The following is a 22,882-nucleotide window of genomic DNA, read 5'->3' on the forward strand; positions in this document are numbered from 1 at the left end:
TGTTGAAACTGTCTGGAAAAAGGAAGCAGTAATTTAGCCTGAGGCTTGTATTCCAGTATCCCGTGCCAGAATGTACACTGGCCTTTTGACAGCTCTCTGCCCGGGCTTTTGAAATATTTCTAAATCTATGCAATTTTTTAATAATGTTTATTTATATAGTTGATCATCAAATAGATACGCAAACAATATGTTCAGGTTTATTATTGTCATGTGTACAGAGGTACTGTGAAAAAAGCGCTTCGTTTTGCATGATATCCAATCAAATCTGCTAACTCTGCACTAAATACAGTTAGTCAAACTCAAGTACCACAGATGGAGCAAAGGGTATGATACAGAATGCAGAAAGCATTAGACCTCAAGACCAAAGAGCAGAATTGGCCCATCGAGTCGGGTCCACAGATTTAGTTAGATTTAGTTAGAGGGTCCACAGAGTCGGTTAGATTTAGTTCTTAGGGCTAACAGAATCATGGGATATAGGGAGAAAGCAGGGACGGGGTACTGATTGTGGATGATCAGCCATGATCATATTGAATGGCGATGGTGGCTTGAAGGGCCGAATCGCCTACTCCTACACTTATTTTCTTTGTTTCTAGACACAAAATGCTGGGGTAACTCAGCAGGACAGGCAGCATCTCTGGAGAGAAGGAATGGGTGACGTTTTGGGTCGCGACCCTTCTTCAGTCGACTCCGCCATTCAATCATGACACATCCATTTCTCTCTCTATCCTTTGACGCCCATACCAATCAAGAACCTATCGATCTCAGTTTTAAAAATATCCAATGACGGCCTCCACAGCAATCTGTGCAATGAAATCCGCAGATCCACCACTCTGACTGATGACTCAATAATGGACAAGGCCCAATGTGCACGATGGGTTATAGTCAGTCAGCTTGGAAACAGGTCCTTTGTGTAGGAAAGAACTGCAGATGCTGGTTTACATCTAAGGTAGACACAGAATGAGGAGGAGATAAGACTTTTCTTTGCCTTCTATCACAGTGAGGGTGTGCCTGGAGCAATCACCGTGATGGTTGTTTGTGTTAAATTGTAAATGTGTGTCTTGTGTTCTTTATTGTCTACTGCCGGACCCTGACGTGAGAGGACGCTGGCGCTATTTGTTCGCCGCTTCTCCGTCAGGACAAATCTTTTGTTTGTTTGTTTGTTTTTATGTCTTGTTTGCTTTGTAAAGCACCTTTGAGTATCTTGAAAAGCGCTATATAAAATAAATGTATTATTATTATTATTATTAAAATGCTGGAGTAACTCAGCAGGTCAGGCACCATCTCTGGAGAGAAGGAATGGGTGACGTTTCAGAGGAGAGACCCTTCTTCAGACTGATGTCAGGAGAGTGGGCGGGACATAGATAGAATGTAGTTGGAGACAGTAAGACTGGTGGGAGAACTGGGAAGGGGGAGGGGCTAGAGAGGGAAAGCAAGGGCTATCTGAAGTTAGATAGGTCCTTCGGCCCAATCACAACAGGATGCCAGATGTGTTTGCATCAACTTCCAGATCATCTCCAGCATCCATGTGTCAATACAAACACAGAAGTCGGAGCTGGCTGTGCCACAACGATGAGATAACCAATGGTTTCCTGTAGAACTGCCAGCCACATTTTCCACAATGTGAATGAGATACTAAAATATGTCTCAAACCAAACAGAACCCAACTTTTATAAAAAATTACTCCAGATACATGAATTAAACTGTACCTCACACATTTTGATTATTCATTTCATATCTGTAGCAATAAAAACTATTTTCTTAGGCAGAAGCAATAAGAACAAAGTATGTTGTTCACATATTGTCTCGGGCAAGATCAAATCATTCTCTACCAAAGTAATAATATTTCCTCTGGATGACAACTGACACGAGTTTGGGAAGTCTCCAAGCAGTTGCTTAAAAAGAACATGGTAACACAATCTTTCCTACAAATGAACATTGATCAAATGGTCATGTCTTCTTGAGTAATGGCTGCAATGACAAGAGAACAATGTAATGTTGAAAATGACCACAAGCAAAACATGTTCAAAAGCCTCCTTTCTCTCGCAATCTTCTCACGGTTACAGTCACAATCTTACTCAAAAGCTAAAAGTGTAGAAATACTTTTAATTCACCAGAATGTTACCTTTCTTTACAAAATGTTAAGCTGCCAGAGAAATCGGACATTTTTGATCAATTCCAGGCAAATAGGAAATTTAGAATTATGACCATGCGTGGCAAAAACGATTAGTATCCACAATGTCAGTCATGCAGAACAGCATGTAATCAACTCCAGGAGTCCGTCTCAGATGAACATTTCCATTTCAAAGTCTTCCTATCACTGGATAATCTCCATCAAGAACCAGCCAATAAGAACTCTACAATCTGGGATCATGAGCCTTTCAATTTCCATTTGGGATAAACTTGCATGTTACACATCACACGGCATATCTCCAACTCTTTTTTGCTTACTTGGTAAGATCATGAAGAAGGGAACAAAATAATTACAGCTAAACCTTACGCTGGCAAATGTAACTTCAACTTTAATCAGAATTGTAGCTTTTACCAGACTTTAAAAAAAGTTAATCTGGAGGCAGTATAAAAGTTAATCTGGAGCAGTTTGCGGGCAAGGGTAGAATTAATCGTACTTAATGCAAAATATGAGGCAATTGGATGTGCAGATTTACAAAGTACAACAAGAGTGGAGGGGTAGGTATCAAAGGATGGAATGGGTGACCACCTGCCTGCCTTATTCCCTGGCAGCAATCTGATGTTGGCCTCCATTCTGCAGGTTAAATTTCAAAAACTAATTCAACTCATCATTCTCAAATGCAAAAATAGCAAGATTGGGTATTTGATATACTGCAGACTCGAGTCTGGTAACATGAAAAAAAATGTTTTTTGTGGCATGGTGAAAATGTCATCTAATATTCAAACTGAATTTTGAAAGAAACCACATGTTACATTTTTTGATGATTGGAAAACAAGACAATGTAATCCTTTTTACAGTCCTGTAATATAATACATTTACAATGTAGCATCAAAGGAAAGTCTTCTTAAAAAGTACAAGTTTACTCTAATAAAACCGCTATTAAAATGCCCAATGACATGGCTCTAATTATTATGAAGACTTATACGATGAGAAATAGCACAAATAACCTACAATCAACAACGTTCTGTAGCTATTCTGCAAATCCAGGCGTAAAATTTCAGCTGGATACAAAAGATCCAGGACACAGATTCGTAAAATTGGGTTTGTCTGAAATTTTCCCCAGATCCCTGTCCTTGTGACAGACAATTTCTCTGATACCTTTCACAGATCAGACATGCAAGCCGTTCAAAATAGCCACTCTTCAGAAAGCTGCAATTATCATGGGAAGTGTGGTAACTTAATAGTGTGCAAAACAACAACTGTATTCACAACATTACTACAAGGAGCACCCTAGCTGAGTACTTGCCACATAGAATCTCTGCACTTAGCTGGCACAGTCAGGATAGACAATCAGAACCTTTTATCCCCAGGGTGGAAATGCCAAAGACTAGAGAGCATAGCTTTAAGTTGAGGGGCAGAGTTTAGGATGAGTGGGGCAAGTTTCTTTTAAACATAGAGGGAGGCGAATGCCTGGAATACACTGCTGTGGGTGGCGGTGGAGGCAGATACACTAGTGGTATTTAAGAGGCTTTTAGATAGATACATGACTATGTAGGGAATGGATATGAAATATGTGCAGGCAGGTCAGATTTGGTCCTGCTATAATGTTTAGAAGACATTGCAGACCAAAGGCTAAAAGTGACAATATATAGAAAACAGAATATATAGGAAACAGAATACGTAGAAAACAGAATATATAGAAAACTGTATAGAAAATATAATATATAGAAAACAGAAATCACTATCAATGACTTCCTTTTACACAAAATGTACTGTTCACCAAATCAACTGAATCTTGCAAACTGATGAGAGCTTCTGTTATTTGCAACTATTCCCAATGTATACCCTTAAAATATTATGCGTTGTTGCTTGAATTACGACTGAATTTTAAAATAGTGTTTTAAGTTTTATTTACTTGTTCATATACCTACCAAATGGACTGTAATTCCATCGAAACATTTTAAATGTTAATGCACTTTAATTTTTCATAAAGGTTTTGCTATTTTAACTTCTATCTTATTTGCAGTTTTCAATTTGATGTTCTGAAGAATGCTTAAAATATTAATGGCTGTGTTTTTTTCCAAAAAAATGGTTTGTTGGAGAATTCTTTGCTGAGTTGAAAGTGCAGTCAGCTTGATGATAGTTGTTGGATGTCTGGGACCCACAATAAACAGATGCCTGACAGCAGATGATAACAGAGAAGGGTATCCCAAACCGCTGATGCCGTTAGATCTTGGTGCTCAGCGATGTGAGCAGCGACAGGTCCCACCCCATCACCGATAACCTTTTATGTGCCCGTCTTAAAGTATTATCGATAAAGTTACTTTCACTTTGGCAACTAACTTGTACTTTCAAGTATGGATCAACAGCATTTATTAGAAGCTCAAGAGAAGAATGTGCATAAATTAACTTAATGTGTGATGAGGAGGCAATACAGAAGGAAAATAACAGCGAAAAAACAAGCAGAGTAATTAATAAATTTAAATTTCTCATTCAAATGCTTGAATAACTGGATTTCAATGCTTCTAGTTTCATTTTTAACTCACTATCAGTTTTGAACTAATGAATAAAAAGGTTAGTTCTCTTGCATTACAAGAAATTCACAAACAACATTTTAGAATTAACAAGTACATCAAAAATGTTGCTGCAAATATAAAGTGATTACCCAATTGAGAGTCCCTGTCTTAAACTAAAATACATTTGAAATTAAAGATATTGTTTTTGTGATTAATTAAATTGTATTATCTTTAAAACCAACAAGGTTTTGTGATTAATTAAATTGTATTATCTTTAAAACCAATCTAAAAAACAAAGTCTGCAGTTCCAAATTGTAAGATTGTAATTTTGCCATATGAATCCTTTAGTCACATATCTGTACCAGTTATTTAACATTATGACAAAAATAACAAAGATATTTCTTGTGCCACAAACATGCTGTTTATTTAGGACTTTTGGCTGTTGGCTGCTGCCCTCAAGTGGAACTAAAGGGAATTACCACAAAATAATGCCCAAAATTTGATGTCAGTGATGAGTCGCAAAAAGACATTTGCCATTTATTAAACCTAAAAAGTTAACAGATTTTTTTTGTGAATGATTGTATGCTTGTATGCATGCTTAAGGTCACCAGGAGTTCAATGCAGCATGGCTAAGAGATCTGAAGCCTGTGGAATAGAGCAAACAATACCAACATGGTTCCTTCAACCACACAAACAAAACCCTATCGAATTTAAACATGAAGTTAATTTAAAATATTCATCATAGAAACATTTGCAGAAAGCAAAATAAACCAAAGGACAAGTTGAGTATTAACAGGGATAAAAAGCACAGAGAAATGCAAATCTCATTTAAAATATCCAATAAATAAAATCTGGAGATGGTAGAATTTTAGCACTCCATGTTCCACCGCACTCAAAATAAATCAAATTACAACTATTCTATCTGCTTTTGCCCTTACAGCTTGGAAAATGATGTGCCTCTTTTGAAGTGTGTCATAATATTCTAACAGACGGTCTAAATAATTGCACTACAGAAAACGCAGGGCCAAGGCTCAACCAGTATTTCAGTTGTGCACTCAATATCAAAATACATTTCAAACTAGCAACTAGATAGGGCTAATTGTTAGGATATTGTTCCAAAATAACTTTATGACATACTCAACATGAATGGAACTTTAACAGCAATAATATATATTTTTTGTTAGAATCTTTCAAAAGTATTTTAAATTATACACGGGTTATATGGTAATATTGTATACAAATCCAGCCAAACATCGCTATCCAAGTTACAAGATCCAAATTTTAACACTGGAGATGGATGGATAAGTAGTTTGTAATTCTGACTTTAATTCAGTTATGGGATTACAGACTAACTTTATAAAAAAATTAGATCTCTCCCACCCCCCCTCCCAATGTCAGATGTAGGCTGATGAAAATAATTTGTGAATCACCTCAAATTGTTGAGGACACCAACAGGAGGAAGTTATCTAGTCTAGAAATACCCATCATCTCCAAATGATTTAAGGGTTGTATAGAAGATAACCAATTTGCTTAGCTTGGAGAATGGGAAGTGCACAGAAAGCAGATGAAGTAGTTTTTGTGGGATTTTTAGGGCTTCAAACTCACCTGCCACGTGGAACATCCAGTGCAGTGTTGTAATCAGGTGGACCTCCGGGAAGCATGTTAAACAGCAAGTGATTTGTCCCTCGATCCCATCTAAAAATAGTCAAATCACAAGACACTTTTAGAATACAAGCTAGACAACATGTTGCCAGTCAAATGAACAGATTTACATGAACCCTACAAGTTTCATAAGAAACATTTTTAAGAATGAATAAATAAAAAAAGGTAAGGAGCAGTGGAGGGATTGTTGAAACACCAACTAAAGAAGGTAGACACAGAATGCTGGAGTAACTCTGCAGGACAGGCAGCATCTGATGGTCTGCATCCCAGGGTACTTAAGGAGGTGGCTCTAGAAATAGTGGAAGCATTGGAGATCATTTTTCAATGTTCTATAGATTCAGGATCAGTTCCTGTGGATTGGAGGATAGCAAATGTTATCCCACTTTTTAAGAAAGGAGGGAAGAGAGAAAACGGGTAATTATAGACCAGTTAGTCTGACATCAGTGGTGGGGAAGATGCTGGAGTCAATTATAAAAGACGAAATTGCTGAGCATTTGGATAGCAGTAACAGGATCATTCCGAGTCAGCATGGATTTACGAAGGGGAAATCATGCTTGACAAATCTACTGGAATTTTTTGAGGATGTAACTAGGAAAATTGACAGGGGAGAGTCGGTGGATGTGGTGTACCTCGACTTTCAGAAAGCCTTCGACAAGGTCCCACATAGGAGATTAGTGGGCAAAATTAGAGCACATGGTATTGGGGGTAGGGTACTGACATGGATAGAAAATTGGTTGACAGACAGAAAGCAAAGAGTGGGGATAAATGGGTCCCTTTCGGAATGGCAGGCAGTAACCAGTGGGGTACCGCAAGGTTCGGTGCTGGGACCCCAGCTATTTACGATATACATTAATGACTTAGATGAAGGGATTAAAAGTACCATTAGCAAATTTGCAGATGATACTAAGCTGGGGGGTAGTGTGAATTGTGAGGAAGATGCAATAAGGCTGCAGGGTGACTTGGACAGGTTGTGTGAGTGGGCGGATACATGGCAGATGCAGTTTAATGTAGATAAGTGTGAGATTATTCACTTTGGAAGTAAGAATAGAAAGGCAGATTATTATCTGAATGGTGTCAAGTTAGGAAGAGGGGATGTTCAACGAGATCTGGGTGTCCTAGTGCATCAGTCACTGAAAGGAAGCATGCAGGTACAGCAGGCAGTGAAGAAAGCCAATGGAATGTTGGCCTTCATAACAAGAGGAGTTGAGTATAGGAGCAAAGAGGTCCTTCTACAGTTGTATCGGGCCCTGGTGAGACCGCACCTGGAGTACTGTGTGCAGTTTTGGTCTCCAAATTTGAGGAAGGATATTCTTGCTATTGAGGGCGTGCAGCGTAGGTTCACTAGGTTAATTCCCGGAATGGCGGGACTGTCGTATGTTGAAAGGCTGGAGCAATTAGGCTTGTATACACTGGAATTTAGAAGGATGAGGGGGGATCTTATTGAAACATATAAGATAATTAGGGGATTGGACACATTAGAGGCAGGAAACATGTTCCCAATGTTGGGGGAGTCCAGAACAAGGGGCCACAGTTTAAGAATAAGGGGTAGGCCATTTAGAACAGAGATGAGGAAGAACTTTTTCAGTCAGAGTGGTGAAGGTGTGGAATTCTCTGCCTCAGAAGGCAGTGGAGGCCAGTTCGTTGGATGCTTTCAAGAGAGAGCTGGATAGAGCTCTTAAGGATAGCGTAGTGAGGGGGTATGGGGAGAAGGCAGGAACGGGGTACTGATTGAGAGTGATCAGCCATGATCGCATTGAATGGCGGTGCTGGCTCGAAGGGCTGAATGGCCTACTCCTGCACCTATTGTCTATTGTCTATTGTTATCTCTGGATAGAAAGAATGGGTGACATTTTGGGATGAGACCCTTCTTCAGACTGAGAGTCAGGGGAGACAGCTGCACAGAGATAAGGAAGGATAAGGAGTGAAAACAAGACAACGGGGAAGCAGTTCAAGAAAAATGTACAATATATTCATTGCTAGCTAGGGGAAGGTGACAATGAAGCATACAGAGATAAAATTGAAGCAGGGGGAAAGTCAAATTGGTCAGAGAACTAGGATGGGGAGGGATGGAAAGAGAGGGAAAGCAAGAGTTACTTGATATTAGAGGGGTCAATATTCATACCGCTGGGCTGTAAGCTGCCCAAGCAGCTAACTAAAGAGGGTTGTGCCAATGCAATTCATTGTTGTCAGAAACTTATCTCTCTGGATCCATGCCTGCTGAAGAAAGAAAGTTCACCTTGGTGACCAAGTGCCGCTGGCTGGTACTGCCAGCACCTCCCATGTTTGTTGATGCTCGCGAAGGGAACAGATAATGATATTTTTGATATTAAGGCAGCATCTGGCCACGTGTGGTACAGTTCCTCAGATAATGAACAGGCCGCTGCAAGCTGGACAACATTCAGATGTGACAAGTGGCATGGCAGAAAAAGGCAGAATCAAGGGTTGTACCATGGAAACTGTCCATTCAGCCCATCGTGATCCTGTTAGCTCCTTACAAGAGCAATGCAACTGTTGCCACTTGCCCGCTCTCACACCATAGCCGAGCAAATTTCCATGCCCCACACCCCCAAATACTGAACTATTCCCCTTTGAACAAATTGACCTTAATGCATCCTGTAATCTAACCCCTTCCTCAATAAACATTTTCCCTTCTGTCATTTTTTAATTCATTTGACATTCACTCCCCCTGGTTCCAATAACGAGAACCGTTGCTCAATCCGCTAACTAGGCTTTTTTAATTCTTCCCCGATCTGCTTGCAGCCTCCACAGTCTATTCACATTACAAAAGTCTCATCTCCCAGGAATCATTCTCGTGATTCTCCTCTGCATTTTCCTCCAAGATCTTTACAACTTTCTGTGCCAAAAACTGGACATAATGCTGAGCCAATGCATTCACTTAATCATGACTTGTTTGCTTTTTTACTCTCTGACTATTTAAAAACTACAAAAACATTTAAAACCACATGCCCAATCTGCCATTTTCAACAATTTACAGCATACATCCTCGTACCTTTCCCCTGATTTACATTGCTCTCTTCATTCTTCCTTGCAAAATATAACATTCCACATTTTTTAAAATACAAGGCTTCATCTGGCACACATCTGCCCATTCCATTGGCCTAATCTACATCCTCACTGTCGATTACCATTCTCTTCACCATTCACTGAATTCCATGCTCATCTTAGCTACACATTTGGAAACAGTCCTACACACACGTTCAAAACAATAGACGGTATATTAAGACAAGCGGTTGTCTTAAAACTATCCATTAGGAAGCAACATTTTCCTCTGATCTGAAAAACAACTGGCGCCCAACCCAGGCGACTCTTTGTGTGCTGGTCACAGAAGTGGATCTGCAATCACGCATTACAATCACACCACTCTTAAATCTCTACTCCGACAGCAACATCTCTTACTTATCTGTGCACTGCGGACGGCTTCATTGTAATCATGTAATGTCTTATTGCTGACTGGTTAGCACGCAACAAAAGCTTTTCACTGTACCTGGGTACACATGACAATAAACTAATCTCAAACTCAACTGTTTATCATTGATTTTTGTTTTTAGTCAATTTCCTATTAACCTTTCCAAAAGCATATTATTCATTATTCCAGTCTTCCAGACCAATGACGACTAATGTGCCACATTATGAAAGCCCAATTGTATTTCCTTCATCAAAAAAAGTCCATTAAAAACAAATTGCATTTTACAAAATCATATTGGCCATCATTATTCAACCCATACTTGCCCAAGTGATCACTAATTCTATTCCCAATTTCCAAAAGTTTCCTCTCAACAAACAAACCTAGTTAATGGGTCCTTTTTTGAACAACAATCAACACTTGCTAACCTCAGAAAATACCAAAACATTTCCAATTTTAGATGACACCGCTCCGTCCCTGCTCCACCCACCCCCCCCCCATCACATCTGCCTCAACTACACACTCACCTGTCCAACTAGTCTAATCCCTTTACTCACATTTGCCTCCCCTGCCCCCCCCCCCCCCCCCCAACATCCTCCATTCCCCTCCCCATCATCCCCCTCCCCATCAGGTTCCATCTATCACCCATCAGTGGTAGACACAAAATGCTGGAGTAACTGAGTGGGACAGGCAGCATAGAAACATAGAAAATAGGTGCAGGAGTAGGCCATTCAGCCCTTCGAGCCTGCACCGCCATTCAATATGATCATGGCTGATCATCCAGCTCAGTAACCTGTACCTGCCTTCTCTCCATACCCCCTGATCCCTTTAGCCATAAGGGCCACATCTAACTCCCTCTTAAATATAGCCAATGAACTGGCCTCAACTACCTTCTGCGGCAGAGAATTCCACAGACTCACCACTCTCTGTGTGAAGAAATGTTTTCTCATCTCGGTCCTAAAAGACTTCCCCCTTATCCTTAAGCTGTGACCCCTGGTTCTGGACTTCCCCAACATCGGGAACAATCTTCCTGCATCTAGCCTCTCCAACCCCTTAAGAATTTTATATGTTTCAATAAGATCCCCCCTCAGTCTTCTAAATTCCAGCGAGTATAAGCCCAGTCTATCCAGTCTTTCTTCATATGAAAGTCCTGCCATCCCAGGGATCAATCTGGTGAACCTTCTCTGTACTCCCTCTAAGGCTAGAATGTCTTTCCTCAGATTAGGAGACCAAAACTGTACACAATACTCCAGGTGCGGTCTCACCAAGGCCCTGTACAACTGCAGCAGACCTCCCTGATCCTATACTCAAATCCTCTTGCTATGAATGCTAACATACCATTTGCTTTCTTCACTGCCTGCTGCACCTGCACGCTTGCTTTCAATGACTGGTGCACCATGACACCCAGGTCACGTTGCATCTCCCCTTTTCCTAATTGGCCACCATTCAGGTAATACTCTGCTTTCCTGTTCTTGCCGCCAAAGTGGATAACCTCACATTTATCCACATTATATTGCATCTGCCATGCATTTGCCCACTCTCCTAATCTATCCAAGTCACTCTGCAGCCTCCTAGCATCCTCCTCGCAGCTAACACTGCCACCCAGCTTCATGTCATCCGCAACCTAGAGATGTTGCATTCAATTCCCTCGTCCAAATCATTAATATATATTGTAAATAACTGGGGTCCCAGCACTGAGCCTTGCGGTACCCCACTAGTCACTGCCTGCCATTCCGAAAAGGACCCGTTTATTCCTACTCTTTACTTCCTGTCCGCCAACCAATTCTCTATCCATCTCAACACTGAACCCCCAATACCGTGTGCTTTAAGTTTGTACCCCAATCTCCTATGTGGGACCTTGTCGAAGGCCTTCTGAAAGTCCAGATATAACACATCGACTGGTTCTCCCTTATCTACTCTACTAGTTACATCCTCGAAAAATTCTATGATTCGTCAGGCATGATTTGCCTTTCATAAATCCATGCTGACTTTGTCCGATGATTTCACCACTTTCCAAATGTGATGCTATCACATCTTTAATAACTGACTCTAGCATTTTCCCCACTACCGATGTTAGGCTAACTGGTCTATAATTCCCCGTTTTCTCTCTCCCTCCCTTTTTAAAAAGTGGGGTTACATTAGCTACCCTCCAGCATCGCTGGAGAGAAGGAATGGGTGATGTTTCTTCAGTCTGAAGAAGGGTCTTGACCCGACCCGAAAGTCCTGATGCGGGATCGAGACCAGAAATATTGATATACATCTTGTGCCTCCACAGATGCTGCTTGACTCAAATTCGTAAAGCATTGTTTTTGCTGCAGATTCTAACACCTGCAGTCTCTTTTGTCTTCATAACAACCTAACATCTGCTGTTTGGAAGATTAGAACCAACAACTCCAGAATTTCTCCCTTTCCTCCCTCTTAAACTTGGATGCACGTGTTATTCACCAAGTACATAGCCTTTCTAGTATCAATTTTTGATAACCTCGTTCCTTTGCTGGCAGCATGTTCTGGTTTGGCAGGCTCTGATGTACTTAGTTAGCATCTTAGCTCTGCCTTCTACCGCAATGAGAGATTGTCTTCATCATGATTTTCCTCCACTTCGTCTCTTACAATGGATTTAATGCTCACATGAATATTGAAGATCTTCAGATTCTGCTTGCCACCACCTCTCTCAGTGTCTCTGACTCTCGTGGGACAGGTGCACAGATAGAAAAGGTTTATTGGGTTTTCCACATGTCCTCTGAATGTCCCACAATGGGGCCGATTCACACTTGTGTTCCCCACTGGGCATCAGTAATATGTCTTTTCAGCTGAATTTTATTCTGCTTTTCTGGGTTGCCAGAAGCATTGACCCCAAGTGACCCACCCTCAGGCATTACCCAGACTGCATCCAGTCTGAAGAAGGGTCTCGACCTGAAACGTCACCCATTTCTTCTCTCCAGAGATGCTGCCTGTCCCACTCAGTTACTCCAGCATTTTGTGTCCATCTTCTTGTATCTGAACTGTCATCTCAGGTCCCCTTGTTCAGTAACAGCTTTGACTGCCAATCCTTGATTTCAATTTACCCAAGCCAGATCTGTTGTCAGCCCACTAATCAAAATATATTCTAAATGGCTCAAAGATTTCTTGTCCTTATTGTTAGAACTGTTGGTTTCTCCATTCTCAGTTCCCTACAGCTTTTTCATTTTTGTGACTTCCCTACCAAGTTGCTCTTTAACCTTCCACCTATAGAATACTCCCATTAGTTCGATGGCATCTCCGTTTCTGAACTCTAGCCAAATAGATTTATTGTTGAAAGCTCCTGGATGTTACCTTTGCACAACATTCTCCACAAATCTTTTCTGAAAACTTTGTTCAGGATCTAGTACCCAATTCTGCCTTTTTTTCCTGTTGGGTCTCTGTTAATGCCATAGTGTAATCCCACATTGTGCCCGCAGTTCTCCTTGTTTGCTGCACTCTATGTGTACTCGCATACTAATCGCTGTATTCAGGCAGGTTCCAGCCAAAGCCACAATGTCTCCTACTGTAATACAATCTACTATTCTGATTCTTTGATGCATCGCAATGCCCATCCCTCTGTTCACCACAACTGCACAAGGAAGACCAACTATTCCCATGAGATTCAACCGCATTGGCTTCACAGAATCCCACAAGATCTCACTAATCACCACTGACTCGACACTGAACTGAGCTAGCCACATAAGTACTGTGTCTACAGGAGCTCTAAAGCAAGTTAATAACCACCGACCACTTCTCCCCACACCCCCCTCTCAACCCCTCACCTAATCACTCTGTCATCTAAACGCATGTTCGATGTGTAATGGAATACACATGCCTTGGTAAGAACAGCTCCGACAACAGTCAAGATGCCCAACACCAACCAAAACCAAGCACCCACTTTGATAAGCTTAGAAACATAGAAAATAGGTGCTGGAGTAGGCCATTCGGCCCTTCGAGCCAACACCACCATTCAATGTGATCATGGCTGATCATCCACAATCAGTACTCTGTTCCTGCCTTCTCCCCATATCCCTAAGAGCTCTATCTAACTCTCTTTTGAATGCATCCAGTGAATCGGCCTCCACTGCCTTCTGAGGCAGAGTATTCCATAAGTTCACAACTCTCTGGGTGAAATTTTTTTTCCTCATCTGAGTTCTAAATGGCCTACCCCTTATTCTTAAACTGTGGCCCCTGTTTCTGGACTCCCCCAACATCGGGAACATGTTTCCTGCATCAAACTTGTCCAATCCCTTAAGAACTTTATGTTTCTAAAAACATATTTCTAGCAGTTTTTTAAATATTATCATCTGAAGGCACATTTGACGTGTCGATGAAACAACCCAGATTCTTATACAGATTTGTTGGCACATTATTTTTCATTTCCTATTAAATGGTGTACATCACCACTTCATGTATTTACCTGTTCTGTCACAAATACCCAGAATTTTGTTTTAATTTCTCTAATTTTTGGCAAACTTACTCACGCAACTCAAAGCCCGAGCCCACTTCATGCAATCTTTATATCAGTTTTTTAAATCTTAGAAGGCTAAAAAGAATTAAAAATCACAGTTTGCACCATCCCAATCACTATTTCCAGCATTATTTTTTCCTCATTTTACATCTGCCACATAAACTTTGCCCTTGATATAGATTTCTGGAGAAAAATTAGAAGTGCAGATTTGTAGTTGATGATGTCTTCAAAAGGCTTAATTCAATTTTCCTCACTCTATGGGAAATAAGCTCAAATTCTAGCTCCAATTAAAAATCCTGAAAGCCGAGGAAGGTTTCTAGACAATACAACTTAATGCACAGCAGCTGACTTCACTTAAAATGCCCAGAAATAGATATTTAGATCCAACATAGATTTTTTTTTAAAAAAGGAGCTTAATTATTTTGCAAATGAAGAAGCATGCATGTTAAGAGATCTTCCGCACATACCTGGATAGTTGTGCCAAGGCCTGTGCGGTTTCCTTTATCCGTAGGCTGTTCTGATTCAGCACGTCAATCGATGGGACAAACAAACATGCTCTATTCAGATCATCTGTGTAGAAGTCACTCTCAGAAATAGCAGTCAATAATTCATTATATTCTTTGGAGATTGTGTTGCTGACCACAGTACCAGACTCATCGACATACTTTCTCAGTGGATAGATGTAGACTTTTATCCTGTTCTTGGGATTATACCCACAACGGTAAACGTCAAAACAGGTGTGCATTCTACAGCTCAGGTCTCCACGCTCGGGAATAGCACTGTCGTCGGTTAATTTGACTTCAGGAACATTGTGGATGTTGCGCTTTTCAACTGTCCACTCGCTGGTGGTTTCTATCGTATTTGGCCAGAACTGAAACATTCCTGTGGCGATGAGTCCAAGGAGCACCACTGAAAAAAGTGCAATATAATAAATGCGATGCTTGGTTTTCATCCTGGGAATAAGGGTAGGGGCCCGGCTGCTGTACTTGGTTGAAGCATACATAATGCTATTGCCTTCCAATGAGGTCTGCAACAAAAACGCATGCAATCATAATTAGAGTTACAATTATGACCATATCTTTAAAGTCAGCCAATATACTAAAGTCACCTATATACTAAAACTCTTGCTTGTTTGTTCCTGAACTACAGCCAAAACGGTATACGATAGTGCGACAATTTTAGGCCCACCTTTCTCACCATCATCCCTTTGGTGCAAATGGAAGTTTCATTCCAAGTTTCATTGAAATCGGTGTAAATTCTTAAAGTTATTCACATTTTTAAGTTTATCCTAGGGAGGGAGGGGGGGAGGGAGGGAGGGGGTAGAGGTGGAAGGATAAGGGGCGTTGAGGGGGGTGGAGCGGGGGGAGCAGAAGGGGGAGAGGAAAGGGGAGGGAGGGGGTGTGGAGTGAGGGGAAGGGGGGGAGGGGAGGGGGTGGGGAGGGAGCAAATAAATAGAGTAACTCAGCGGGACAGGCAGGATCGCTGAATCGGTAGCGTGGCCAAGCGGTTTTAAGGCGCTGGATTTAGGCTCCAGTCTCTTCGGAGGTGTGGGTTCAAATCCCACCACTTCCAGCGAGATATTTTCTGCAGTTTAATCAATTCATTTGATTTGTGTAACATTTGTCTCATTGTGTTACTCCAGCTTTTTGTGTCTATCTTCAGTTTAAACCAGCATCTGCAGATCCTCCTTACACCCTTCTTTATACCTACATTTATACTTTGGCTGCAATCCCGCACCATCTTGTCCATCAATACAAGCTCTGAATCAGATCTAATTTAGCACCATTTGTTTTAAATGCTGCACTGGCAGTAATTTAAAGAGGAGGTTCTCTGCTGCAAAACACTACAATTTTGTGTGAAGAAGAGTCAACCTGAAACCTGGCCTGTCAGATGAACACTAATTTCAGAAATGTTAAAGACATTTTAAGTACGGCTTTTTAAGAAGCGTGCAACGTGGTTATGTTGAGTAATCTACAGGGTGTTTTCTAATTAACAGGATGCAATATTCTAATTAACCACTGTACTCGCACCTCATTATTTCATTGCAAAATCTTAGTGAACAAAGCAGGAAAAATCCACACTATTTGACTAGGTGTGATCAACACTGAATGAAGATAAGCTAATACAATCAGTTACACACAGGAAAAAAGGTCCATTATGCTCAAGAGTCAAGAGTGTTTTATTGTCATATGTCCCAGATAGAACGACATGCTTACTTGCAGCAGCACATGTAAACATAGTACATTAAGCAATATAATAAATGAGAAAAAATGTTCAGTGTGTGAAAATATACACATACTCACACATACACACACACACAATGAACAAACAATAATAGTGCAATAATAGTCTGTAGTTCAGAGCTTATTACAGGTTATAGTGTTTAATAGTCAAATGCCTGGAGGGAAGAAGTTGTTCCTGAACCTGGACATTACAGTTTTCAGGCTCCTATACCTCCTTCCGAAAGCAGAAGTGAAATGAATGTGTGGCCAGGGTGGCGTGGGTCTCTGATGATGCTGGCTGCCTTTTTGAGGCAGCGACTCCAGTAAATCACTTCAATGGTGGCGAGGTCAGAACCCGTGATGGACTTGTGATGGCAGTGTTCACAATTTTTGCAGTCTTCTTCGTTGCTGGGCATTCAAGTTGCTGAACCAGGCCGTGATGCAACCAGTCAATATGCTCTCTACTGTACACCTGTAGTAGTTCAAGAGAATCCTTCCTGACAAGAATCCTTCTCCAAGAATTAAATAATTGTAAATAGTGACCGTTTCGGAACACGGATTAAATTCAGTAATAGAGGAAATAAAAGCAGGTACTCCTACAAGAGGTACATATTGAATGTAGACACAAGGAACTGCAGATGCTAGTTTACAAAAAAGACAGTCCTTCAGAAACTGAGTGGGTCAGGCAGACTCCATGGAGAACAAGGGTAGGGACCCTTCTTCAGATTGATTATAGTAGGGGAGAGAAAGCTGGAATGCACAGGGCTGTGTAGAATTGTCTGTGAGCTGGGGATCCAGGAAAGAATCGTTGTTGCCAGACATTTGGTATCTCAGAGTGTGCCTTGCACAAAGTGGAAGTCTGGGGTAAGTTGGACATCAGGCACCTGCACAAGCAACATTCTGCTCTGCCACTGAGTCCACTACACTACCCTGGCATGCTGATATAGTCAACCTCGTGGGTGCAGAGGGTGAGCACATCTCAATGGAAGGACACGTAGGCAGCACGAAGGGCCCAGGATAATTCCACATGCTGTAGCAAAGGTCAAAGAAAGTTAGCTTTCACTGTCCACTAGAACTTACAAACTTAAAGAACTCAGAACACTACAGCACAGGAACAGGCCCTTCGGCCCACAATGTCTGTGCCGAACATGATGCCAAGACCAACTCGTATCTGCCTGCACATAATCCATATTCAACCATTCCCAGCATATCCATGTGCCTATCCAAAAGTCTTTTAAATACCACTATCATATCTGCTTCCCAGATTTTTCAAAATTCCAAACTTCGGTAAACAAAATATTTCCTGCGACTGGTAAAATGGTGTTTAGACTCAGGCTTATCACAGGAAGAGATTCAATTTTTTCCAATCCCCATCCCCTCCAAAGATGGAAATTAGAATGCAGATGCTCCTCGACTTATGATGCTTCGACTTTCGATATTTCGCCTTTCCAATGGTGCAAAAGCGATACACATTCAGTAGAAACTGTACTTCAAATGTTCATATTTTTCCGGGCTAATGTAAATGTTCTGAGCACATTTAAGTGGGCGCATGGTGGTGTAGCGGTAGACTTGCTGCCTTACAGCAAATGCAGCGCTGGAGACCTGGGTTCAATTCCGACTACGGGTGCTGTCTGTACGGAGTTTGTATGTTCTTCCCTTGACCTGCGTGGGTTTTCTCTGAGATCTTTGGTTTGCTCCCACACTCCAAAGACATACAGGTATGTAGGTTAATTGGCTTGGTAAATGTAAAAATCGTCCTTAGAGGGTAATAGGATAGTGTTAATATGCGGGGACTGCTGGTTGGCGTGGACCCGGTGGGCCGAGATGGCTGTTTGGTAGGTTAGGTGTATTAAATGCATTTTCGACTTACGATATTTTTGATTTACGATGGGTTTATCGGAACGTAACCCCATCGTAAGTCGAGGAGCATCTGCATAAACGATTCTGATAGAAAGTATTTATTCACAAAATGCTGGAGTAACTCAGCAGGTCAGGCAGCATCTCAGGAGAGAAGGAATGGGTTGCAAGGAAGTAGATGTGTCTTAAAGAATGTCCACGGCCAAGATTTTAGTTTAGTTTTTATTTTATAGATGCAGCATGGAAACAGACCCTTCGGCCCACCAAGTCCACGCCGACCATCGATCACCTGTTCATGCTAATTCTATGTTATCCCACTTTCTCATTCTATCCCTGCACATTTGGGGCAGCGGCTCTCCCAGCTGCACCATTGTGCCACTTCAATATACGATACTATATATTTCAGGATGCCAGTAGAAGTTGGTGAACTTCTTGGAAGAATAAAAATCATCCGTAAACTGAAGTTAGCTTTTACTAGATTTAGGATAATGCAACATTTGGGAGGAGGTGTGGTTGATGTTTCCCTCAAACAGGAACCAATGAAGTTACTACAGTCATTTCAATCACAATGCAAGGAAAATAAAATAATAATATTGTGCTTCGAATTGGGTTCCTAGACTGCATTACATCATGTAACCTCAGGAACATGGGGTTGTGAGGGAAAGAAAGATCAGCCATGATTGACGATTGACAATAGACAATAGGTGCAGGAGGAGGCCATTCGGCCCTTCGAGCCAGCACCGCCATTCAATGTGATCATGGCTGATCATTCTCAATCAGTACCCCGTTCCTGCCTTCTCCCCATACCCCCTGACTCTGCTATCCTTCAGAGCTCTATCCAGCTCTCTCTTGAATGCATTCAGAGAATTGGCCTCCACTGCCTTCTGAGGCAGAGAATTCCAGATTCACAACTGGTGGAATAGACCTGATGGGCCGAATGGCCTTATTCTGCTCCTAAAACTTCTGAACTTATGAACATTTCAAGAGCACTCGTTTCTATATGTGACCTGCAAAAATTATAGAAAACATTTTTCATTTAGCAAAAGCTACGGGTTTCGTAAGTTACAGCAAGGTACACACAAAGACCACAACTTACGAGATTTGCACTTACCCAAAGTGTTAAAGGATGTAACTCGTTAATATATTTTGAGTCAAACAGGTGATAGGAAAGAGTGAAGAGAAGAACTGTAATAGGTTGCAAAGGCTGTAAAGAAACAGGAGCAAAGGAGAAGAAATGGAAAGACAGGGATTAAGATAAAATTACATTAAAGGCAAGGCAAGTAACTTCAACTTTCAGTATGTTAAAACAGTTATGATGTTACCTGGATGATATAGAAAATGGATTTTCATTACAATTATGGTTAGTTGCAGTTTTTAAATGTTGCAACATGACCTCGACAGTACTTAACACAATGCTCCATTACCTGTCATCTCCCTACCTCCTTCCACACCCAATTATTTTGTAATTATTTTGCTTCATCAATGACTTTGTGTTTTTATGATTAATCAATAGAGTCTGGTCATTGGTTCAAGATGAAGGAAGCAGAGTCTGTTGCTGGAGCACAACCCAACAGTATGAACAATGAATTCTCCAATTTTATGTAACTTTCCTACAAACACCGCTCTCCCCCCTTCTCCTCCTGTGCCCCACCTTATCATGCACCCATTTCTCTCTTCCCTTCCCATCCCCCCCTTCTGTTTTCACCTATATTTCTTCCTACGGCTTCACATTTCACACCTTCTCTCCTCACCTCACCACCTTTTGCCTTTTACCAACCATTGACCAGTAAACCCCCCCTCACCTGTATCCACCTATCACATGCTCGGCTTTGTCCCACCCCCACCTTCCAGCTCCCACTTCCAGTTTTCTTCCCCCTACTGCAATCAGTTTGAGGAAGGATCCCAACCTATAACTTCACCTATCCAGGTTCTCCAGAGATGCCATCTGATCTGCGGAATTACTCCAGCACTTTGTGTCTTTTCTGTAGACCAGCATCTGCAGTTCCTTGTGCCTACAATAAGCTGGAGTAGCTTTCTATGAAAGAGAGAAAGGCAAGAGAGACTTAGTTAAGGTGCATTCACCCCCAACTAGACTGAATAGAAAGAGCCCATTTCACTTATTAGTGTCAAAATCAAAGGAAAATAGTAACAGGTAGAAGGGTTAGAAGGGGACACAAGAATCTGTAGATGCAGTTTTCTTGAGTAAAGAACATAGTGCTGGAGAAACTCATCGAGTTAGGCAGCATCTGTGGAGGGAATGGACAGCAAAGGATATGGAAACTGCCATTTATAGGTTTGTGAAAGCCATTAGCATTATCAATCGCCTTGAATCAGAATAATGTGAAGCGGTCCATGAAATGAACAAGCTATTTAACAACTATCAGGCACTCTTCCATGTGACAACAAAGGCCTTTAGATGGATGACGTGTAATTTTCACCTTGCATGTTTCAGCCTGTCAAAACAAACCCCTTCTTACGAACCATTTAATGCATCCGTATTGGGAGCTGATTGACTAGCTTGGCTTATCTAACCATCCAGAGGTTGAGGATTTTGTGCCTCCTATATATGATTTTCTTAGAGCCTCAAGCATTCTTCTAGAACCTAGTCCTTTGTTAACCAGTGTAGACGGGCAAAGAAAGATAGATGGCAAAATATGGCCCATTTCCAATGGCTACTGAAAGGAAGCGTGCAGGTATAGTCACTGAAAGGAAGCATGCAGGTACAGCAGGCAGTGAAGAAAGCCAATGGAATGTTGGCCTTCATAACAAGAGGAGTTGAGTATAGGAGCAAAGAGGTCCTTCTGCAGTTGTATAGGGCCCTAGTGAGACCGCACCTCGAGGACTGTCTGCAGTTTTCGTCTCCAAATTTGAGGAAGGATATTCTTGCTATTGAGGGAGTGCAGCGTAGGTTTACTAGGTTAATTCCTGGAATGGCGGGACTGTCGTATATTGAAAGACTGGAGCGGCTAGGCTTGTATACACTGGAATTTAGAAGGATGAGAGGGGATCTTATTGAAACATATAAGATTATTAAGGGGTTAGACACATTAGAGGCAGGAAACATGTTCCCAATGTTGGGGGAGTCCAGAACCAGGGGCCACAGTTTAAGAATAAGGGTAGGCCATTTAGAACGGAGATGAGGAAAAACTTTTTCAGCCAGAGAGTTGTAAATCTGTGGAATTCACTGTCTCAGAAGGCAGTGGATGCCAAGTCTCTGAATGTATTCAAGAGAGAGCTAGATAGAGCTCTTAAGGATAGCGGAGTCAGGGGGTATGGGGAGAAGGCAGGAACGGGGTACTGATTGAGAATGATCAGCCATGATCACATTGAATGGTGGTGCTGGCTTGAAGGGCCGAATGGCCTACTCCTGCACCTATTGTATATTGTCTATTGCTACTTCAAAGGGTTAGCCCCATCACCAGTAGTCAACATACAATCCTCCAAACCCACTGGTAAGATAAGTGAACTGATATCAGACCACCTCCCCGACTGACACTCACACCGACACAAGTCCAGGTGTGTAAGCCTCTGCTCACAACTGACAGCAAAATCCAACAACAGGTACAGTGCCCTCCATAATGTTTGGGACAAAGACCCATCATTTATTTATTTGCCTCTGTACTCCACCGAAGATAGACACAAAATGCTGGAGTAACTCAGCGGGTCAAGGAGCATCTCTGGAGAAATGGAATGGGTGACATTTCAGGTCAAGACCTGAAGAAGGGTCTCATCCCGAAACATCACCCATTCCTTCTCTGCAGAGATGCTGCCTGTCCCATCCGGTAACAGGTACCCTAACCTTCCACAATGACAAGAAATAACCAAGATAGAAGAATGAGTAAAACACAGAGTGCCTGAGGAACTCCGGCAGAAGGTTCTCGACCCTCTCCATTCCCTCCACAGATGCTGCCTAACTCACTGAGTTCCACCAGCACTTTGTGTTCTGCTCAAGACTCTAGCATCTGCAGTTTCTTGTCTCCAGGATGTTCTCAAAACCCCCTTCACCCACATGGGAAGATCTGCCCTGCACACAGTTAAACTTGGGATATTCAGGGCACCCCGAACCTCAACACACAGCCCAGGAACAAGGAGAAGCGGGGAGAGAACACATCTCACTCCTCCAACAACCCACTCACTCCCTCCTCATCCCCCTCCTCCCCCCTCCCTCCCTCCATCCTTCCTCACTCCCCCGCCTCTTCACCCCCTCCCCCCTCATCCCCCCCCTTTTCCTCATTCGTACTCACTCCCCCCTCCTCCACATCCCCCCTAGCTCCCCCTCCTCCTCACCCCTCCTTCCTTCCTCCCTCCCCCTCATAACTCCCCTCCTCCACAATCCTCCCTCCTCCTCACCCTCCTTCCTTCCTCACTCCCCCTCCTATTCACTCCCCGTCCTCCATCATTCCCTCCCTCCTCACTCCCCTCTCCTCCTCAGTCCCTCCTTCCTCATCCCCCCCCCACTTCCTCACTTCCTTCCCCCCACCTCCTCATCCCTTCCCCAACTCCCTCCCCCCATCCCCGCCCACACACACGGAGAGACGGATGTCTCCTCCAGGGTCGGATTCACAACAAAAATAAAAGCCTGATTTAAAGTGAAGGAGTCGT

The 22,882-nt window shown here is 42.1% G+C and overlaps 1 protein-coding gene and 1 non-coding gene across 7 annotated transcripts in view; one reads left to right on the plus strand and one right to left on the minus strand.

Moving 5' to 3' along the window:
• ext2 (exostosin glycosyltransferase 2) overlaps positions 1-22,882 on the minus strand; it is a 188,895-nt gene that overhangs the window by 84,012 nt on the left and 82,001 nt on the right. For 2 of the 6 annotated variants that reach the window (XM_078415475.1, XM_078415474.1), the window contains exons 2-4: positions 19,392-19,484; positions 14,669-15,228; positions 6,250-6,339 (exon numbers count right to left, since the gene is read on the minus strand). In XM_078415475.1, coding sequence (XP_078271601.1) covers positions 6,250-6,339; positions 14,669-15,204 — 626 coding nt within the window. In that variant the 5' untranslated portion in view covers positions 15,205-15,228; positions 19,392-19,484. Of the gene's footprint in view, positions 1-6,249; positions 6,340-14,668; positions 15,229-19,391; positions 19,485-20,187; positions 20,316-22,882 lie in introns of all 6 variants that reach the window. The other 4 variants (XM_078415478.1, XM_078415476.1, XM_078415472.1 and 1 more) reach the window with 3 other exon arrangements.
• Positions 15,691-15,773, plus strand: trnal-uag (transfer RNA leucine (anticodon UAG)). Its single transcript has one exon. It is a non-coding gene; the product is annotated as a tRNA-Leu (tRNA).

This window comes from Rhinoraja longicauda, chromosome 18 (assembly GCF_053455715.1).
Source record: "Rhinoraja longicauda isolate Sanriku21f chromosome 18, sRhiLon1.1, whole genome shotgun sequence".
Lineage (NCBI taxonomy): Eukaryota > Metazoa > Chordata > Chondrichthyes > Rajiformes > Arhynchobatidae > Rhinoraja > Rhinoraja longicauda.